General features: G+C 39.8%; 1 protein-coding gene across 4 annotated transcripts; it reads left to right on the top strand.

Annotated features, from left to right (window-relative positions):
• Positions 1-1,705: 1,705 nt before the first annotated feature.
• Positions 1,706-13,261, top strand: hnrpkl (heterogeneous nuclear ribonucleoprotein K, like). 4 transcript variants are annotated; one of them, XM_077012078.1, is made up of 16 exons: positions 1,706-1,852; positions 2,846-2,959; positions 3,243-3,340; positions 3,480-3,536; positions 4,503-4,546; positions 5,708-5,780; positions 5,994-6,107; positions 7,643-7,771; positions 7,889-8,193; positions 8,384-8,437; positions 8,772-8,811; positions 10,915-10,930; positions 11,151-11,183; positions 11,267-11,334; positions 11,489-11,658; positions 13,071-13,261. In XM_077012078.1, the coding sequence occupies exons 2-16, from the start codon at positions 2,899-2,901 to the stop codon at positions 13,099-13,101; spliced, it is 1,293 nt and encodes a 430-aa protein (XP_076868193.1). In that variant the 5' UTR covers positions 1,706-1,852; positions 2,846-2,898; the 3' UTR covers positions 13,102-13,261. The 4 variants fall into 4 exon arrangements, with proteins under 4 accessions (XP_076868193.1, XP_076868195.1, XP_076868196.1 ...); XM_077012080.1 differs by having other exon boundaries at positions 8,778-8,811; XM_077012079.1 differs by lacking the exon at positions 1,706-1,852 and adding an exon at positions 1,904-2,373.
• The last annotated feature ends 9,898 nt before the right edge of the window (positions 13,262-23,159 follow it).

Raw genomic sequence — 23,159 nt, forward strand, 5'->3', positions numbered from 1 at the left:
GCCACACTGCAGGAATGTTTAAGTTACCTCTGTCCCATATATTATCCAATATAGAGCTAATTGTCCCTTTTCTTTTAACAAATGGCTGCCCTCCTACTGACACGAGGAGAGATGAGCCTTTCCTGCTATCCACCCTGGGCCAGCCATCTCCTGCCTAACCAGCTATTAATGAAGGAACAAACCACTGCCCTGGCCCCTCTCACCACCCCAAATTCTCCCCTGCTATGGTTGTATCTCCACGGTGCTGGATTATTACTGACCATTAAGAAGTCAAATCAAATCAAATCAAATATATTTGTATAGCGCTTTTCACAACACATGTTGTCACAAAGCAGTTTTACAGGATTTACAAGTTTTAACAATCATATGGGTCCAAATCCCTAATGAGCAAGCCAGAGGCGACAGTGGCAAGGAAAAACTCCCTAGATGGTGTGGAATAGGAAGAAACCTTAGGAGGACCAAGATTCAAAAGGGAACCCATCCTCCATTGGGCGGCCCGTTAACACACAAATTACACAAAAACAAATTATACAGATGAATACACAAGTCACAAACAAATCACACAATCAGGCTAAGTATAAGGTAACTAGAATGAAAGTTCTGGGTGTTGATATTGTCAATGTAAATGTCTTGTGATGAACGCCAAGTTTTCATTCCATGTCGGAGTGATGATACTGGTCTTGTAGGCTCCGACTGCAGTGTTACTCCCCAGGTGAACCTCGGAGAAGAAAGATATGTGATGTGGTAAATATGTAACAGATTATTCAAAAGAAGTCTAGGACTCTCAAGAATTAGAATTACATAGAGAAGACATGTATATAAATACACACAACTATGAGAATTATTTATCATTCACATCACTTCTTTGTTTATGTATCTCTCTAATTATTGTTGTCATTGTGACCGACCTCAGCCAGAAGAGGATGGGTCCCCCCCCCCCCCCATGACTCTCGGTTCCTTTCAAGGTTTCTTCCTCATGATCTTTTTCATGAGTTTTTCCTTGCCACTGTCACCTTTGGCTTGCTCATAGGGGCTTGGACTCGGACACTTGTAAAGCTGCTTTGTCACAACAACTAAAAAGCACTTTCTAAATAAATTTTGATTTGACTTGATGAGTATAATGTCAATACAAGGCTTTCTCTTAACTTATTACTAATATTATGGCTACAATGACCATGGATGGATGGATGGATCGATGGATGGGTAGATAGATTGATCTGGACCATGTGTAAATCTGTTTAAGGTCAAAGTCTAGGTAAGCTTGGTGAACTTTTAAAGGACCAACATATAAAAGATAGAATAGTCTGAATTCATTGTTTATATAAAATAGCATACATCTTTGAATGAAAGCAAATAATCTTGGTGAAAATGAAACCAGGCATCATGCAGTTGAATGGAATTTTGAAGTATATTTTAATAAGGACTTGCCTTTACTCGAGGATTGTTGCAAATATTCGAACAACAATATATATATTGAGAAACCTTTTCTCATTTTAGGTGGAAAATCAGTAATAATAATTTCCCCAAAATATATATGAAAAATATTTCCGTGCTATCGTTTAAGCGGTTGCTATGACGATAGCGCTGGAGCCAATAAAGTTAAAGTCGATCAAACGATTGAGGGAATTCGCGTTGACTGACATCAAAATAAACCAATTGTTGTGATATTGTTCGACTGTTTGTATCTGACTGCTGGACTCTCCAATGAAATTTCTCTAATGACACCGCTTCCAAGGCCCTCTCCGCCAATCACAACTTAAGACAGACATACGCGTAAATATGCAATGAAATCAGGTTAGAATACGTAGGTTTCCTGGTCAAATATTGTAGCGACGAACGGGCCCATCTGCAGGTTTGTTTTAACTGCCTTTCCAGTGTGATAATTAATAATTCAACTGAACTTGTAACCGCGCAGCGTGGAGCGTAGATTTGATACTTAAATATAAGACTGTTAGCATTAATTAGTTACTTGAAACGCGCAGTTTGGACTTGCCTCTAAATTAGCTCTCTCACTAGCCACAAAATGGAGTGGTTTTCCTGGTAATTTAGAGGCTGCCTACCTAGTCAATCAACTTGCCTTTTCTAGCTGGATAGCTGCTAGCTAGCTATGTAAACCGCATTATGGTATCTAAGTAATTAGCTGCTTGGCAAGTACGACTTGTTTTAAACTAATGTTAGCTAGCAAGCTAACGTAGTCGTTGTCTTTAGTTTTTTATGTATGTTCCTGCTAAATAGCTAACGTTACAGAGTTATGTCTGCTAGCTAGCTACAACATTTGCTATGCTAAAGCGAGTGATGCCGGGAAAGCAAGCCATTTTGTGAATGGGTAGCGCTAGCTTCGGAGCTGCCAAGACTTTGATCTCAAGAAAATGTGTAGGTACCTAGTTCTCGTACTTATAAACATCTTAATAGCCAATAGTAACGAAACCCGCTGCTCTACATAGGTTAATATGAATTTTTATTTTTTTACTGAAACCGAAACCTGAAGCTAGCGACATAAATGCTATCCACGCACCATTTTGAAGTGCGGTGGGCCTTGATGGGTCCTGTGCCACCTTTCAGGATTGTGTAACAATCTGCCTTCGCATAATCGAGATATATACATATACATACACACACATGTAATACACACTGATTGTCAGTAAGCGGTCTCGCCAACGCCTTGTCATTATTTTTATTTTAATAATATTAAAATAGCAGCTATTAAGCTCAGGGTTAGGTAATGCAAATTTCTGCAGTGGGCATGATAATTAAGATCTAATTGTTGACGCCCACAAAAACAAGCAAACAAAAACACTTAGATGTGGTCAGGGCAAAGTGCTCACTCTTACCGTGTGGCCCTCAGAGCTGACACACGGAGAGGAGAGCCCGTTCCAATTTCCCCGTTGGTATAAGACAATGGAGACAGAAATTGAGCAGCAGGAAGAAGAGATCACATTTAGTAACACTGACACTAACGGTAAGGTCTTGTTTCTGGGTAAGTGAAATTTAGTTTTAAAAGCACACTGGTGTCAACTCATTTAACCACAGAAGGTAATTAATGCTTAGAGCAATTTACTCAGTATTTGGACTTTGGGCACTCATTTTATGTTCTATATTTACTACCCAATAATGTTGTTAGTTGACGAACCATTTCCTACCTAGTTATTTTTTCATCATTAAAAAAATAAGCTAGCTGAAGTTTCTGGAAATGATAATAGCTGCTCTTCATATCTCAGACACTTAAATATTTACTCCGGTAGGCAAGCGCCCTGCTGAGGACATGGATGAAGAGCAAGCCTTCAAGCGCTCTCGTAACACAGATGAGATGGTGGAACTGAGAGTTTTGCTGCAGAGTAAAGTACGTTGGTGCTTTCCTGTAAAACAAAATACATTTTAGCTTTAAATGTCATATTTATTGGGACAGTGATTGCAAAATGTGCTCCAGAAAAAAGAATTGGCAATTCAAAATGTATATACACTTTCATTCTGCCTTTCAGAATGCAGGTGCAGTGATTGGAAAAGCTGGCAAGAATATTAAAGCTCTTCGGACAGATGTGAGTATTTCGAGAGGACTGTGTATATCACTCAGGGTGGGACTTGCTTTCAGGTCATCAGCAATCATATTTACTGATTCTTTTGTTTTATTTTCATTAATTTTTTTGGGCCGCATATTTTTATTTGTTTACTTTTTAAGTTTTAGCCACGATATGGATATGATCTCAAACAAGAAGGCACCAAGATTATTTAAATCCCACAATTCGGACTCTATGTCAAAGTTCTGATTTAAAAACCAATTTACAAGATGAATCATGTTACTGTAATTGCATCTGTAAGCGCGATAAACCCAAATATTGCATGCCACTTGAACCTGAAGATCTTGTTCTTCTTTATATGGCACAGTGATGTGCTGTACCTATTGGTTAGCTCATTTGGACAGACTCTCAAGCTATCTGAATGGGGCCTGATTGTGGGTGGGGTTTTGGTATTTTCACAGTAAAGGGAAAATATTTCAAACTCAAGTTCGCTTCAGGGTTGTCTCTTTCTCTCCCCGACAGCGATGTCTCGACGGCCTATCCATTGTGTGCTGAAACCCTAAAACAGATGTCTTTACTCTTGAGCTGACCCATAGTCTTATATTAACTGCTATAGTTTTGTAGCAAAACTGTCTTCAGATCTGTCCAGCCCTGTTTCTTGTGCACTCGTTGCCAAGTCTCTTCAAGTTTTTTTGGACAATAGAGTGATGAGTATAGCCTTGTATTCAATTAAAATGTATTCCTTCTCCCCCTCTTCCCTCTCCTTTACTTTTGTTTTTGGCCACCTTCCTCCGTTGCCCATGTACTGGATCGACATGCCCCTCCTGCGTTGCCCACCTTGACGTTGGCCCAACCTCCGCCCCTGAACGCCCGCCCACCTGACACCCTGGTTGGCCCCATAAACGTGCCCTTTCCTAAACGGGCACCTTACTTGACTACATGTGATTGAATGCCCTTGCCCAATGCCAACCTCCACGACCAATGCAGTACAATGCCAGTGTATCAGTCCCAGACAGCAGTGGCCCAGAGCGGTATGTCCCACCAGTTATTGCCTCACTGCCTGATTAGAACAGAGAACACATGTCTTTGATAACTTGCCTTCTGTTTCATTTTAACATTTTTAAATACATAGAATCCCCCCTTTTCAGAAACATGTATTGTACCATTTATTTTTTTTTGTCTTCTCCCCTTCTCCCCAACACCCCATTCAGTCTTTTTTATTTGGGACCTTTTTTCTTTGTCAATGAAGTATTTTTATGAAGTCAGTTCTGCCACATGAGAGGCCCTTCCAAGTTGTTCAGTTTGAATGGAAGGAGGGCTGCTTGAATTGTTAAGATAAATATATTTTCATTGTTATTGCTACTGTTGTTTCTTGCTCTGATATTGATTGTGAATTGTTCAAAAGCAAGGTATTTTCCCCCCTTTCTGTCCTTCTGTCCTTGTCGGCCTAGCTTGACCCCACCCAAGCCCGTCACTTTACTGTTCTCAACATCACTGTCCATGACTCTGCTGCTGTTGCGCTGCCCTCTCTGTCATCATCACTATTGTCTTTAATTTGTCTTTGGTACTGCATCTCTTGCTGGTTTGATTTACCCAGCAGGCCCTTACCCTGTCACCTTGCTCCAGCTCTAGTGCCCCTCCTCCTCTGCTTTAACTTTTTGTTTGTGGGCTGAACTCCCCCCCCCCCCCCCCCCCCCCCCCCCCCCCCCCCCACGTCTCTCTCTCACCCCTCGTCTACTACCACCAAAAGAAGATGTGCTAATAGCACGTTAGTTGTAATGCCAAGGATTTCCTTTCAAAATTCGCTGATGGTGGGATAGTGTAAAACAAGTAACTGTCTCTCCTGGCCTGCGGAGCGCATAGTGCCCACTGATGCTCAGCTCTTCCACTGTTATCCATTTCTGCAGGGCTGATGTCTATTGTTGAATGTACAAGGGGCAAGTGCATGTCAGTTACTTGTACTTCAGTCCAGTGTTGGAAGACCTAAACATGTGTTCAGCAGGCTTATTTTTGGTTCATGTTTTCTTATTTTTTTTCTTTTTAGTTTCTTTATTTTTGGTTATTTTTGCTAGATCTTTTTTCCTAAATGAGTTGTTTCACACTGTTGTGATGTGGATCTAAAGGTCTGTGTCCATTTGTTTTGCTCTTGTCTTCCAATATGCTTGTTTTATCATCTGGCTGTGCTGCCGCAGTATCCTGAGTGTTAGTGCAGATATTGAGACCATTGGTGAGATTCTTCTGAAGATCATCCCCACTCTTGAGGAGGTAAGGACTGGTTATCTTACAGTCTTATAAGATTTCTGTTATGTATAATCAATAACATCTCAGTTTTTAATTACAATACAAAGTGCTTAAATTTTGCAAGTTGACAATATAAAATGCTATGGAAGCTCAGGTAAATATTTAGTCAGGTTTTCAGGCTGTTAGCAAATATTAGGTTTTTATCATGACTCAGAACTTCCTCTGTGTATCTAACAGTACCAGCACTACAATGGCATTGATTTTGACTGCGAGCTACGTCTGCTGATTCATCAGAGTTTGGCCGGAGGCATTATTGGTGTTAAAGGTGCCAAGATAAAGGAACTGAGAGAGGCAAGTTGCTTTATCTTCAATAGCCGGGTTTCCATCCAAACCTTTCGAAAAAATAATGCGCAATTTCCAAGTTTCGGCAGAAAAAAATGCGAATTAAGCCTTGTTTCCATTCTTTACAGTTATGCGAATAAACTTTAGATCACGTGAGAGGACGCCAAACAATAGTGGTTTTACGTCCATCTGGCAGTTACGCATTTTTGCACGTTGAGGTTTTGAAACATTTTTTTCTTTTTCTTTTCTATACATGGAGAAGTTAAATTCAATTTTTGCTCTCTCCAGAACTGTTTTTGTATGCATTTGCCATTTTTACATCGCGATCGTGTACAGAACCACATGACTTGAGGCATGATACGTCGTTTATGCGAAAAACCCTTTTCCATCCAGTTTTTCCGAATTTTGGCGATGCGATAGTCTAACTTTTCCACCTCCTCCTAGCGCAAAAATCTTTTTGCGATATTTGGGGGTTTTTGCGAATTTTGGTCTTTTTCCATCCAGTTTTTTTCATGCGCATTTTCAAAATGTGCAAAAACTCGGTGGATGGAAAACCCTCTAATGTGTGCTTAATAGTTTAGAAGATGGACCTCTTTTATAGCATGTGGATTATGCTTGGCTCTTTTGCCCCTCCTGACAAGATTTTGCCATAGAATACTCAGGAATCTGTGAAAGTGTATGTGTAGCCAATTTCACCATTTGAAAGCAAAACTCCACAAATCCACAAGCATACTACGCAGTAAGGAAATTGGGTTCCCATATCTTGTGTTCTGCTTTGGTGTTATCTAACCATAACTTTGAGTGGCTTTGAAGAGTAAATATTATATGTTGTCCATGAGGTGGCTTAAACTGTGGGGCTGTCATGGCCTGGTGGTAGGGAACTGGTCTTGTGACCACGCTCTGGGCACGTGTGATCCACAGCCCCCTAGTAATCACGTGTGTGCGTGCGTGTTTTCTAACTGCACACATGGGTAAAATGTGGAGGACAAATTTTGATTGCAGTGAAAATCACAATTGACAAAAATATGGCACATTTAAATAAATGTGGAATTTTTGTTGACCCCAGTTATTCTATTTTCTCTCTGAAACATGAGGGTTGCTAGAATCTTTCACATCATCTGCAAACATGGAGCTTTTTCTTTGTCCAGTGGGTAACATTTGATTCATGGGTATTCTTTATAGCATCAGGCCACGGTCTGCATTTTGGGATGTCAGAACAGATTTTTTTGCCCTTTCACTGTCTTAAATATTGCAATTTTATTGTCATTTCATCAACACGCTCTTAACTAAAGTATTTTTTGTAGTAGGCTTGGGGCATAAAACAGGATTGTTGATTTATAAGGACAATGTATTTCATAAATCCTAACAATAACAAGTTTTAATATTAAAGTACCACAGTGTTGTAAAAGTGGACTGATTAAAATGAGATTCAAAATCAAGTGTTTGAATCTTGAAAAAGCACATAGTTGCTTGTGTGTAATCAAGTATGGTGCTCGTGGTGCCGCCAAAATTTTTCAAAAACGTATTTTCTTTCCCTCATTCAGAATACACAGACCACGATAAAACTTTTCCAAGAGTGCTGCCCACATTCAACAGACCGTGTGGTTTTAGTAGGAGGTAAACCTCAACGAGTGATAGAGTGTATCAAGGTCATCCTCGAACTGACATCAGAGGTGACTATACCTACAGAAAAAGCTAGAATGTACAGCTCCCAATTAATGAGCTTGCAATATATGCAAGGACAGAAATTGTCAATAAGAACTTCACACTGTATCTCCCATCTTGATCAGGCTCCTATTAAAGGACGTGCCCAGCCCTATGACCCAAACTTTTACGATGAGACGTATGACTATGGTGGCTTCACCATGATGTTTGAGGAGAGAGGTCGGCGTCCCATGGGTGGATTCCCCATGCGTGGGCGTGGGACTTTTGACCGCATGCCCCCTGGTCGTGGTGGACGGCCCATGCCTCCTTCCAGGCGGGACTACGATGACATGAGTCCCCGTCGTGGGCCACCCCTACCAGGAAGAGGAGGAAGGGGAGGGAGCCGTGCTCGAAATCTGCCTCTGCCTCCTCCTCCACCACCCAGAGGAGGGTGAGTCAGGCTCTTACAAAGACTTATTGTCCTTTGAATGTGGGACAAAGCACTGTGTTTTAACTTGTAGACTTGTAAAGGTCTAGCCAACAAAACTAGCCTTGTAGACTTAATTTCATCTTTCCATTTACCAGTGTCCAGTCCTATAGGTTCACAGGATGTTGTATGCCATGTTTTTATTGTTCTGCAGAGGTGATCGATTTTCCCATCAGAGCTATCATAGCAACATGGATGACAGACCAAAGTAAGTAAATTCGAGTATTAAATTTCTATAAGGAAATTATGGAATTTATTTTCTGTTAAATAGTAAACATAAATATTCCTGATGAAACTTAACATGTTTGTCATGAACATGTGTGTTTTCTTCACAGTAGTAGTTTCGGAATATCCATCATTTTTTATTTTATTTGGTGACCTTTTTTAATGACCTTTTATTTTAGTTTTTTAAGTCGTTTGGGAAGACCAACAATATTCATGTGCTGAAGTGATGGTCCAGTTGGCTAACATGCTTATTAGAACCATTTGTATAAATGTGGTCAGCTAATTTACAAAAGTCTCTGTCACTGTGTTGCTGTAAGTGACAGAAGGGGAAGACCTGGAGACCGCTATGAAAGCATGGTGAGTAACTGGTTCCTTTACCCTGCTGTATACATTGGCTTTTTTTTGCTCTTTGTCATTGAAGTTATTGAGTTCTTGGTTTGGGTGAAATGGTACTTTTTTGGAAAAGCATTTGGAAAACCCAGGTAGAACTGGTTGTTCTGTCTCTGTGAAATAATGGTGTAATGGATGCATATGTGGAGCTCTTATTCGTGGTACGCTAGTTTGGTCTGTTGCTAGGCAATGGATTTTTTAAATCACTTGTTGCCTTGGTTACCAAGGAGCAGTTAGATACGTAGGTGAAAGCCATCACATTCACCAGTGAACTCAGGGCAAGGCTGCTTCAAGTGCATAGAATACAGGATACTTGGCTGCTGTTTAGTGTGTGTGTGTGTGTGCGTGTGTGCGTGCAAGCACACAAATGTCATGAATTATATATATATATATATATATATATATATATATTAGGGGTGGGCATGGATTAATTTTTTTAATCTAGATTAATCTCACTGAAATCTTGAAATTAATCTAGATTAATCTATATTAAAATGGCTCATATTCGTGCTACCCAAGTAATGACTAAAAGTCAGTTTTTGAGATAGGGTTTCTTAATACAGAGGGTACATTAGACCAGGGGCTCATCTCCTGTTTCCAAAATGCATCAATGACTGCTTGAGAAAGCTGTTCTACTTTGATACTTGAAGAAAAAAAACATGCTCTATAAAATGTAGACTACTCGTGTTCAACGGTTTATTCAGTTAAACATGAATTTGTAAGCCTACATACTGTACATTTAAAAGGGGTTGATAACATGTTTATTCAGCTAAACATGATATTTGAAATGTAAGCCAACATTTAGTACATTTAACCTCACGGACGTAATTTGGGGGGACTTTTTCAAAAGCCGGTTTTGGTCCTCTGCAGTTTTAGCGGTTAAAAAGAAATATTTAAATAGCGACGAATCTAGCGCTAGGACCATGCAGAAAACGACCGCTCCGAGCTCCGCTCCGGTAACACTTTACGTTCCTAAAATGAATTTTCCATGAAGCAAACCTGGCGACTTTGTGGCTGCATCCATGTAAACACACGTCCGATTTGTAATTCACAGGTTTGAAAACTCGTTCTCGCCTCTACTGTGCAATTTGGTTAGGAATACAGCCGAGCTAAACTATCAAGTTGAAAGTCATCATAGTTTGCTTACCCATTTTGACCCAGTTCCCATATATATATATATATATATATATATATATATATATATATATATATATATATATATATCGGGTGTGTCACGAATCTCTAAATCCTTGATTCGATTTCATTTCCGATTTTAGGGTCTCGATTCGATTCTCGATTTACTTTCTTTTTTTTCTTTTTTTTTTTTTAACACAGCAGAGAGGCCTACTCCAGTTTTAGATTAGTCTAAATTTATATCTTATTTCAAAGTTGGGTTTGATATAAGTGATACAAGTGATCTGTTATAATAATAATAATAATAATAAACTTTATTTGTATAGCACCTTTCATACATGCAACTCAAAGTGCTTTACAGAATAAATTTTAAAAAGAAACATTAAAAGGAAGCAAAGATAAAGACAAAGGAAAATATTAAGAAATTAAAGATGAAAAGGAAACAAAAAATAATGTAATAAAGTAAATAAGATGGAACCGATACACCACATTAGGCACTAATGGTCAAATTTAAATAATTTAATTAAGATAAATGTAACAATCTTGTTCTCAGTGGAAAACAACAAAAACAAATAATAATAAAAAAAATAAGCGGTCACAGAGGGCACTTGCTATCTAGTGGCTTTTTTTGGTAGCAGCAATGTGCACTATTAAAACAGCAATGTGCAACATAAAGTAAAATGCGACCTTATACTTTCGCAAGTGACGCTGTGCGTGACTTCGCACACCTCGCGTGAACCTGCTTGGGCATTTTGAAAACAAACAACCATTAAATAATGTGATGAAAAAGCGAATTATTTCGCATATATATATATATATATATATATATATATATATCTATCATGACGTGTGTGTGTGCGTGTGCGTGCGCATTCTTATAGGTATGTTGGTTGGGCTAACACTTTTTAATCTATTTTCTCTTCATTTGAACACAAGAGTGGAGGTGGATATGGTGAGTGTTCATCTTTATTCCCAATATAATATCTCACCCTCTCTTCACCCACACACCCCTACACGCATATCACGCGCATGCATATGAAGTGAAGGTTGCTCCTACTCAATCGTATGACACGCCTCTTAATAACTAGTGTTTCTTGTCTTTCTTTCACTTGTATTTTCTTCATAGCTCTAATGTCTTGATCATGTTTTCTTCCCCTTATCTTTGCCTGAAGATAATAACTCTTCTTGGGAGCCCTTCCAATCTGGTGAGTATATATTGTACCTTTATCTTGGGTGCATGAGGTGTAGGGTTAAGGTATGCATTTGCCTGACGTATGACTTTTGCCAGGTGGTAGAGGTTCCTACGGCGACATTGGTGGTCCTGTTATCACAACACAAGTGACCATACCCAAAGACGTGAGTGCAGTGTAACACACACACACACAAGCATGAACTTGCACGCAAGTGGAGCTTCATTGAGATTTGATATTTTTGAGAAATATTTTCATTGAGATTTTAAAAATATTTATTATACTTCATATTAAGATTTAAGCATCCTCTCCTATTTTAGCTGGCTGGATCCATCATCGGGAAGGGAGGGCAGCGGATCAAGCAGATCCGTCATGAGTCGGGAGCCTCAATCAAAATCGACGAGCCTCTGGAGGGCTCGGAGGACCGCATAATCACCATTACAGGAACACAAGATCAGATCCAGAATGCCCAGTATCTGCTACAGAACAGGTAAGTCCATGCTCAAACAGCCAGGCTTTGGGAACTATAGTTTGGAAACTGGACCTGATGATTAGCATTTTTTGTTATTGGGTCCAATAAGTGGTTATATTTTATAAAGAAACTTGTACTTTATCTTTTAACCTTTGATACTTCCCCATTCTCTTTTCCTTTGTCTCTGTTGTTTTGAATCAACTGTATTTGAAGTATCTAATTGTACTAGGGCCTTAAACTGAAACGACACGCTGGAGTGCATGAGCATTACTTTACAGCGAGTGACACATGCCATTAAAGTAGAAAGCTTTTTGGCTCTTTACAGTGATTGTGGTAACTAAACAGAGCTGCTCTTGACATCAGAAGGTGCAGTGTAGTCAATCACATGGCAGCTAATTTTGGGTCAATTTTTGACCTGTCAATTGTGACATGAAACACCATGGCATGGGGACACTTCAAATACACTTGGCTGCAAATGGTATGCTTTTCTCTCTGCTTGACTAACAATTTCTTACTAAATGTGGGGGAATTGTTGTTCCTTTTGATGTTTATACAGGGTTGTTAGTTCCATTTGGAAAAGAAACCCAAATTGAAAATGACTGAGGGGCAAATGACTTGGAGCCCAGGACAGTGGGAGAAAGCTGGCTTGCTTCTGTGTGGAAGACTTGTGATTTTGTTGTTGTTAGTTAGATGAAGTGACAACAAATCACAGTCTGCCCTACAGCACAGGCCCAGCCTCATCTGCCCCTCCCCCCAAACTCACAGCCTTTCTGTATCACTAACCCTGCTTTGACACCGACGTATTTACATTACTCTGACATTCTTGTAACATATATATCTGCACGTTAGCCTACTTTCAATGCGAGTAAACTTAAAGCACAGTTACACTACTCCTGATATGCCTTCCATGTGTAAATCTTATTTAATCTTTGACAATTTTTAGTTGTGGCTTATGTAACTTTTGACATGTTTTGTGTTTTAAAAGGTTATGATTATAAAATATGACTTTCTATATATCAGGTAGAATTACACTTTCAGAAACTAAAACCTATAACCTCTCCTTGTTGAAGTTGAATCATTTACTTCTCTGAAAGTTCTGAATGACGTGTGCTTAAAAGCTGAAATACTGTGGATAAAAGATCATACACTGCAATCAACAAGCATTACTAATGGATTTTTATTCTGTGGGATAAGAAAAGAATGACCTGTATTAACTCTAGTTTCCATGTTAACCCAATATACCTATATGGAAATGCTTATATACCAAGTTTATAATCCTAGTGTCTATATCTTTAATAGAAATGACATGATGTAGTAGCAATGCTTAAAAACATTGATTTCTGAACCACTGTAAGACCTAGTAGTCTTTTGAACACATGACACACATCCACAGTGCTCTGTCTCACTGGTCTGTGGTTCTCCTCTTTCAGTGTGAAGCAGTATTCTGGTCGCTTCTTCTAGAGGACGGCGAATGAAGCTAAACTGCCATACCCATTTTACTTCAGCTTCATTTCAGAGTTTACATTCCTCTGCCGCTTGAGTAGATGTTCTCCCTGCCACTCTCTTTAAAACTTAAAAAAAAAAAAAACACCCAAATATAGGCATTTGGGACTGGTAGAAAGGGGTCTCAAAAGCTGCAGAATGAGTGGACCCTTTCCTCGATTAAGTCCCCTGTGGTGTTCTTGCACACATTGATTTCTCTATTTTTGGAAGCTGTAACTACTGGGGCTCATCTGTAGTGTCCAGTGTTAGCCTTACCAGAGCTGCATGCCCAGTCAGTACAACATGCAGAATATAATCTTTTTGTAATTTTCCCTCGCCCAATGCCCCTCTTGCTTTTTTTTCTTTCAGAGGCAGGATAACGTCTAATATTGTAAATATTCAGTTATCATTTGGTGAAAGTTTTAATATCCATACAATCTTATAATAATGGTTTGAAAAGTAGTTGGAGGTAGAACATGGATTAATCTCTGATGTGAAGATCACCCACTCCCCTTCCCTCCATTTTTTCTAAGAGACACTTGGATGACTGACTGTTTGTACTCTCACTGATATTGGGATCCATTTAATCTTGCTGATGCTTGTTTTTGTACGTCCGTTTGTAAGCATTTTTAACATTTTAGATGGAATCTTTCTAGACCGGTCAGCTAGAGGGAAACAGAATCTTTACCTGTGGCAGGTGTGTTACCAACTGTGTTTTCCCCTACCCTATGTCTGTAGAATGTGCTGCAAGTCTGAGTAATAAAATCTGTGCCACCTTTTATTAAAACTGTGTTGCTGGGTTTTTAGGTGTGTTAAAATGTAAAAAGGTGTGTGCTTAAAATTTGTTGTCCTTACTGGTGAAGCAGCTGAACTAAAATAACCAGTTCCGTTAATTAATGTTAACTTAATGACATCACCTTTTTAAAATGAACATTGTCTTTTGAAAAACGTCAATTAAATAACGGTAAATGTTTTAGCAAAAAATTTCTCCATGAAGATTTCTTGAATCAGTGTAATCAGTTAATGTTTGTATATGATTATGTAATATGCAGAATGTTGAAGGCAAATTTACTGTAACAAGGAAAATGTTCAACTCTTACAAGAGTTAAGATGGCAGCACTGATAATAACTGATATAGCTTCAACAAAGTCTTATCTAAATTTGACCTATTAGCCATATAGTTTAATACTTAATGTTGCATAAGAGGCAGCCAAAATAAAAACACAACACACATTTAAATCAAAATAAATTTCCAAATGAAAGTAACTCAACTATTGTGACATTCTCATTTAATACTTTATTTTGGTCAAACACAACCACCAATAAATTATTTCATAATTTACTTTTTTCTGACTAAGCTATTTTCTGACTAATAAGATGTAGGCTGAAGCCAATACTTATTTTGCCTACCCTTTTTACATACTAATATATTAACCCAACATAACCAAACATGCCACAACAATCACAACACTGTTTAACATTATATAATACAATATTACAGAAGACACAAACCATACATAAATACTTATTTACCATATAATTAGGGTTTACACATGTAGTGTGGGAAACCTATTGTAATTGCTCAGATTTTTTAGGGTTCACACACGTAGTGTGGGAAAATATTGTTTTTGCTATTATTAGGGGTCCAAGCACCAGTGGTGCTGGAACCCTGTTGTAATTGTTCCGGTTATTAGGGTTCACACACATACTGCAGCCTAGACCATAAGGCCCAGAGACACCAAACTTGGCAGAATGATGTAGTTTCTTTGCAGGACCAGGCTACACAGAGACCCACAATGGCCTGATGGTGGCGCTATTGTGCATCATTTTGTGTTTTGGTCCATATCTCCCCCCACCGTAGGTACTAGAAACGAAATTCCACTTCTGATGGATTCCTTGGCTCAAGCCAAACAAAAACACAATAAAAACCTTTAAGCTCCACCCACTTAGATTTTTTGCTAATTTGCATAATATGCAAAACCTACTTTTTTATACTAGTCCTTGGTTTTTCATCTGATCACCACTTGGTGTCAAAATATTCAGAAGAATCTCATTATCAAGATTCATTAAAAATATTTCGACATTTGCATACAGTCTGGATGTCACATGTCAATCAATAGCTCGTAGGTGTGGCCAAATTTACTTCAGCAGCTGTATCTCAGCAATGCTTTGACCAATCTTCATGAAACTTAATGTGCTTATAGGGCACATGACTGAGGTCACAGGTCAAATCTGGCCATGATTGTCCAATAGGGGGTGCTGTAACATTGAAAAATGGTTTCTCAGAAACCATTAGTCACATCAAGCCAAAACTTTACATGCATCTTCAGGGGCCCAAGTGGTATCAAGGCACACAATGATGACATCATCACTCAAAAAACATGGCCGCCATGAGCCAATTAATTGGTTTTGGCCATTTGACAGACTTAACATTGGCCAATCAACATGAAACCTCACCACTGTGCATATCTAAGGACTCTGTGTCACACTGTGCTGTTTCAAAACATTTGGCCACTAGGTGGCACTATTTGTAAAAATCATGAATATCTCTGCCATATTTTCGCTTAGGAACATGGAACTTGATTCTTTTGATTCCTTGCAATACACCTGACAACTTTGCAATTACAAGTCCTATTTTAAAATGCCTGCTTTTGTCACATTCATCAATTGTTTGAAAATAGCACTTTTCGAACTAGTCCTAGGAATTTCATCGAATGATGGCAAGAGTGGCAAGGGCATAATCTGTAGACACTGTAGGTAAATAATTATTTAAAAAATGTTGGATTTTAAAATTTTCAGGTGGGTCCATTTTTCCATTTTTTCCTTTTTCCTTGTGGCCACACCATAAATTACCTTTATTGCTATAACTCATAAACCATGTAAGTGATCAACTTTTATAGACCAAGGTCCTTGTGAGGTATGCCAAGTTTGGTTCAAATTAGCCTGTCGGGGGCGCTACAGTGTCAATGAGTTCAATGAGTTCTATAACATTGCCATTACATCTCATAACAAAAAGCCTGACCAGAAATAAACCTTTAAATTCACTAAAATGTCTTTTGTCACTATAATATCAGTATGGTAGTACTTGGGCTGCATCTAGTGGCCAAATTCCAGAACTGACTGAAAATTATTGCTCACATGAAATACCACACAAACACACACAAAGCTGATCTCAGCATGTGATTTAGTTCTATGATCATAGAACATCGCCCAGCACGAGAGGCTTTTCGCTGAGATCCACTTGGGTTAGGTAGATTCCTAGGCAAACTAGCACCAGTGCACTGAAGAGTTTGTACCACGTATACTTCTATTATATTGCATTCATTAATATTCTATATAAATCATTTTAAAAGAACTTTTGTTGTCAAGACTTTGCTTGGACCACTCAGTCAAAAACCAGTCGGTTCATCTGGGCGGTGTTGGGGCCCGTCTGGGTCGGAGAAGAAAATTCCCAACAATTAGCAGTTATTAAACCTCTGATTAAGAAACCAAATCTTGATCCTACTGTACTATCTAATTATAGACCCATTTCAAACACATCATTTATATCTAAGATCATAGAAAAAGCTGTTGCCCAGCAATTATGCCTATATCTGCATAGGCATCACATATTTGAAAAGTTCCAATCTGGTTTTAGGCCCCATCACAGTACTGAAACAGCATTAGTTAAAGTAACAAATGACCTCCTCCTTGCTTCAGATCAAGGTTATGTATCGCTGTTAGTGCTTCTTGATCTTAGTGCAGCTTTCGACACAATTGATCATAGGATCTTGCTAGAAAGGTTAGAACGCTGGGTTGGAGTCTCTGGCACAGCCCTTTCATGGTTTCATTCTTACTTAACAAATCGCTATCAGTTTGTAGAGCTCAATAATATTCCATCCAAACGTACAAAAGTTAAATATGGGGTCCCGCAAGCTCCATTCTAGGACCACTATTATTTACATTATATATGCTACCATTGGGCACAGTTATAAACAAACATGGTGTCAATTTTCACTGCTATGCAGATGACACTCAACTTTACATATCAGCCAAACCTGATGACAAACTCAGTTTAAGAAAAATTGAGGCCTGTGTAAAAGATATTAAATGCTGGATGTCTCTAAACTTCCTCCAACTTAATGAGGACAAAACAGAAGTTCTCCTTCTGGGCCCTAAGGCCTCAAAACAGAAAATTCCAGATCTAATGCTTAATCTCGCAGGCTACCCCATTACACCTGGCACAGTAGCCAAAAACCTAGGCGTCATACTCGACTCTGACCTATCATTTGATAAATACATAAATAATACTACTAGGATAGCTTTTCTACATCTCCGTAACATTGCTAAATTAAGAAATGCATTATCACAGGATGATGCGGAAAAATTGGTGCACGCCTTTGTTAGCTCTAGATTAGACTACTGCAATGCACTACTGTCAGGATGTTCAAATAGGAATCTAAATAAACTTCAAATAGTTCAAAATGCCGCAGCCAGGGTTCTGACCAGAACTAGAAAATTTCAGCATATCAGTCCAGTCCTATCAGCCCTGCATTGGCTCCCAGTTAAATTCCGTATTGACTTTAAAATTCTTTTAACTTATAAAGCATTGCACGGGCTTGCTCCTGAGTACCTTCAGGAACTTATTTCCTATTACGAACCCCCACGCCCACTAAGATCACAGGGTGCTGGTCTTTTATTAGTTCCAAAAATTAATAAGGTAACAGCAGGGGGAAGAGCCTTTTCTTGTAAGGCCCCCCAGCTTTGGAATAATCTTCCTAAATGCATCCGGGACTCCGACACAGTCATAATCTTTAAGTCTAGGTTGAAAACCCACTTATTTAGTTTAGCGTTTGATAATTAATATCCCCCCTTAGATAAAAGTACAGATCCAGGGGTTCATAGACGAAGGGTTTTATGGTAGACTGGGGCGCTGGTGCTGTCGTCCTGTCACTGCTCGTGGTCACTCAAGTTTGTTGACAGTGCAGTGGACGGATGCCATTGTCTCAGAATGCCCCCAAGCCTATGTTACCTTCTGGTTCTGCCTTTTTAGCTAGGCTGTAATAATTTAACTAAATGCCGGAGTTGCTGCCACACTCCGGAAATGTTTATAATTTTACCTGTCCTGTATATGTCCTCATACAGAGCTAATTTTCCCTGTTTCATTTCTCCACATGGCTGCCCGCCTGCTTGAGGAATAATGAGATGAGGAGACCAGCGATCCATCCTGAGCCAGCCACCTCCTGCCTAACCGGATGCATACATCATGATGGACATTATTACATATTTTTCCTTTTCTTTCTCTTCTTTCTGTCTAAATTGTTGTTGTTGTTGTCATGGTGACCGGTGTTGGCCAGAGGAGGATGGGTTCCCCCCCTGAGTCTTGGTTCCTCTCAAGGTTTCTTCCTCATGCAAAAAAAACTAGGGAGTTTTTCCTTGCCACTGTCGCCCTTGGCTTGCTCACTGGGGGCTAGGACTCGGCACTTGTAAAGCTGCTTTGTGACAACAACTGTTGTAAAAAGCGCTATATATAAATAAAATTTGATTGATTGATTGATTGAAGAGGGAGTTCTTGTAATGATACGTGCAGCTGAATTTTGAACCAGTTGAAGTTTGTGAAGTGATTTATGTGGTAGACCAAAAAGAAGGGAATTACAATAATCTATGCGGGATGTAACAAGGCTGTGGACCAGAATAGCAGTAGTGTGGGAGGAAAGAGAAGGCGTTAAACGATTGATATTTCTAAGGTGAAGGTAAGCAGATCTGGTAATATTGTTGATATGTGACTGAAGTGATAAGGTACTATCCAGGATGACACCCAAACTCTTTACCTGAGCAGAGGGAGAGACAGAACAATTATCAATGGTGAGAGAAAAACTGTTAGCTTTGGATAGATTGGATTTAGTGCCAACAAGTAAAACCTCAGTTTTATCACCATTTAATTTGAGGAAATTGAGAGAGAGCCATGTTTTTATTTCAGCTAAACAATCTGTAAGGAAGGGCAGAGGAAGATTGGAAGTAGGCTTACTTGAGAAATAGAGATGTGTGTCATCCGCGTAACAGTGAAAGTTGATATGATATTTACGGAAGATGTTACCAAGGGGGAGAAGATAGATTATGAAAAGAAGGGGGCCTAGGACAGAACCCTGAGGGACACCAGAAATTACAGGAGAAGGTTGAGAAGTGAAGGTTTTGAGCTGAACTGTGTGCGGTTTGACAGATATGATTTGAACCATTGTAACGGTGTGTCAGTTATGCCGATGGAGGACAGTCTATGAAGAAAAGTGGAGTGACAGACAGTATCGAAAGCAGCGCTCAGATCTAAAAGAATAAGAATAAAAATTTGACCGGAATCAGCTGTGCAGAGTAGATCATTGGTGACTTTAACAAGTGCTGTTTCTGTGCTGTGAGAGGAACGGAAACCAGACTGAAATTTTTCATAAAGATCATTGTGTGACAGATAGGAGTGAAGCTGAGCTGTTACAACTTTCTCAAGTATTTTTGAAATGAATGGGAGATTGGAGATAGGGCGTAGGTTATTAAAATCGGTAGGATCAGCACCAGGCTTTTTAAAAATTGGGTTGATAGCTGCAGTTTTCAAAGCCGCTGGTACAGTCCCAGTTGTGAGAGAAGAGTGAATGATTGCAGTAATAAGAGGAAGCAGGGAAGAAAGACAGGATTTTACCAGTTTAGTGGGAAGAGGGTCCAGTAGAGGTCTGCGCGGGACTGCTTTTTTAATCCCGCTCCCGCTTGTTTTAGACCCGCTCCCGCCAAAAAATCGCTTGTTTTAATCCCGCTCCCGCCCGCACCTGCTTGTTTTAATCCCGCTCCCGCCCGCACCGGCCAAAAAATCGCTTGTTTTAATCCCGCACCCGCCCACCACATACACATTTCTGTCGACCCCCGCCCGCAATCCTAATATGAATTGAATTAATTAGATTTAGTACTTGAAATTTTCTTATGTATTTATTAAAACAGCAATATAGCGATTGATCGCGCTGTCCCATTTCTTACCACAGTCCAAACACATCCCGTTAGGTGACGTACACCAACACTTTCTGACATGTATCACAACAAGCCGATTTCCATCTCCATTAATTACAATGGAATATGACTTCCATACATCAGACTTTCCTGTAGTTGGCTTAATTGTGGTGTATTCGCCTGTTTTAATAGAATTTTCCACAGCTGAAACTGGTTGACCGTCTACAGCAGGGGTCGGCAACCTATGGCACGCGTGCCACCATTGGCACACCGAGGCATAGTCACTGGCACGCGACACGCTGGACCAGCATCAGCAAAAATATATATTTTATTATAAATTATTATGTTAATGGATTATACTTTCGCGAGTGACCGTAGCGCGCGACTCCGCACGCACACCTCGCGCGAACGGCGGAGGCGTTTAAACTTGGCGATCGATCGCGATATAATACTTTTTGTGTCGATTTACACCTCCCCCGCTCCTCGGTCAACAATTTAAACTCGCCGCCATAGTGGCACACTCATTGACTGGACATGTTAAAGTTGGCACTCCATGTCTCAAAGGTTGCCGACCCCTGGTCTACAGTCTCTGCCATTTCTGTATCAAAATGACAAAATGACGCACACTTCATGTTCACGTGATCAGTTGCTTAGCCAATATTTTGAATTAGTTTATTGCTTACTTACTGAATGATTAGTTGTTTTCGTCCTGTTCCTTATGCATGGAAATCATTGCGTTGTTATTATTATAATTTTCTAGACTATTAATTTGCGGGATTTTTCTACATGTATATGTGGTCCCGCTCCCGCATCGCCTGGACTAATTAAACTCCCGCTCCCGCCAATAACAATTAAATTCTGTCCCGCGCCGCAAGATATTCTGTCGGGTCCCGCGGGATTACCGCGGGAGTGCAGACCTCTAGTATGAGGGCCCGACGTCCACAGATGGGGGTTGTGCTTACAGCCCAACACCGTGCAGGACGCTTGGCATTTGCCAGAGAACACCAGGATTGGCAAATTCGCCACTAGCACCTTGTGCTCTTCACAGATGAAAGCAGGTTCACACTGAGCACATGTGACAGACGTGACAGAGTCTGGAGACGCTGTGGAGAGCGATCTGCTGCCTGCAACATTCTTCAGCATGACCAGTTTGGCAGTGGGTCAGTAATGGTGTGGGGTGGCATTCCAGAGGTAGCCTGACTGCCATTAGGTACAGAGATGAAATCCTCAGACCCCTTGTGAGACCATACGATGGTGCGGTTGGCCCTGGGTTCCTCCTAATGTAGGACAATGCTAGACCTCATGTGGCTGGAGTGTGTCAGCAGTTCCTGCCAGTGTTGTATAGTAACAAAGTAAAAATACTTCACTACTGTACTTAAGTATATTTTGGAATACTTTGTACTTTCCTCGAGTTAAAAATTTTTTGACAACTTTCACTTTTACTTCACTATTTTTTCTATTGCATACTTTTACTCCGATACATTTTCAATGTTCGGTTTAGTTACTCGTTACAAAAAAAAGAGAAAGAGAGAGAAAACGCAATGTTTTGACCCCACCTACTGAAGTCAGAATCATGCCTGGGCTTGTTCATCACCGCCAATAAGATACACCTGTTTGGCGCCCATTAAGCACAAAGCCAGCTCGCAATCAGCAGCCACATGGAAGACGAGATGGAGACAACGATGACAACAACAACAGCAGCAGTAGCAGCGGCGGCGACGGACTCGGCTACAGGGGAACCACCAGCAAATCATGAGAACCCGTGGCCTTATTTAAACACAATGTTTGATTTCTTGGGGGTTAAAGATTTGTCGTACCGCATGAAGTGCATGTTATGCCTGCCCAAAGACGTGGAAATTCTATCGTACAGAAACTCCCCGTCCAACTTGAAGAAACACATTGAGGTAACTTCTTATGAAATTGTTATAATCCTCCTGTTTCCTTAGCATGCTCATTAGGCACTATTGTAGAATCTTGAATATAACGTTACTTGTACAAATGAACTTTTTGTTTGGCATTGTTTCGGTTTCACATGTGTATTTAGCCTAGGCTAAATGTTGGCTGTAGCAGGCTACCTAGCCTCTTTGATTCAAGGGGGGATGAAGGTGAAAGCGATAGCTATTTAGAGTAAATTTAACGAATATATGAAAGGCATGCAAGTTTTAAATGACAAACCATTAACATGTGCTACTCTTTAAAACTGAAACAAACTTTGTGTGTGCGTCTGCTGTCAAGCCGAGGTTTGCTGACCTTGTAGCCCAAAACCATGTCAGTACCACTACCATGCTTTACTGTAGGCATGGGACACTTTTCTTTACTAACTTGGTCACCACCACACATTTGACACCATCAAAAACAAATTTGTTTATTTTGTCAGAGCACATGACATGCTTCCAGCAATCCTTAGTCTGTTTTTTTTGAGACCATGATAAACAAATTTGCTTTAGATTGCATGTGATGGAAGTACAAAGAAAAGTGTCATGCTTGCAGTCAAGAATGTTAGTGGTACTGACTTGGTTTGGGATTGCATGAATGGTTGGTTTGGCAATATGAATTTCATCAAAAGAAGCAAACATGTCTACATGTATTGTGACTGCAGAAGCAGATCAAGATACACTATGGAATTTTAACATGGGGGGTGTACTCACTTTTGCACCACCATCATTTCACAAAATGGTAGTCATTGAAGTTAACATTACTTTTGTAAGCTGAACAGATATATTAAACTTACGATAAGTTTGTCTTGACACTTTGTAGTATCAACAGATTTGCCTGTTGGTTGGTGCACGAAATGAATGAAGGCAAGAGAAAAATCAAATGCTTTATTTCACTGTGACTATGGCCACAACATAGCAGAAAGCTGCATCATTTAAGTGCTACAACTTTTCTGTATTTCAGGAATTGATTACATCAAGCAGCATCTCGAGAATCCCTCCATGCAGCCAGGTGATGCGACCAGGTCAAGTTCTTCAGATGAAGATGACTTCTTCTCGTCTCTGCAGGCGTCTAAGACCCAAGATGGTGCCAAACAATTTGATGCCTACCTGTCCTGCTCAGCTGACCACAGGGATTTG

The sequence above is a fragment of the Brachyhypopomus gauderio genome, chromosome 7 (assembly GCF_052324685.1).
Source record: "Brachyhypopomus gauderio isolate BG-103 chromosome 7, BGAUD_0.2, whole genome shotgun sequence".
NCBI lineage: Eukaryota > Metazoa > Chordata > Actinopteri > Gymnotiformes > Hypopomidae > Brachyhypopomus > Brachyhypopomus gauderio.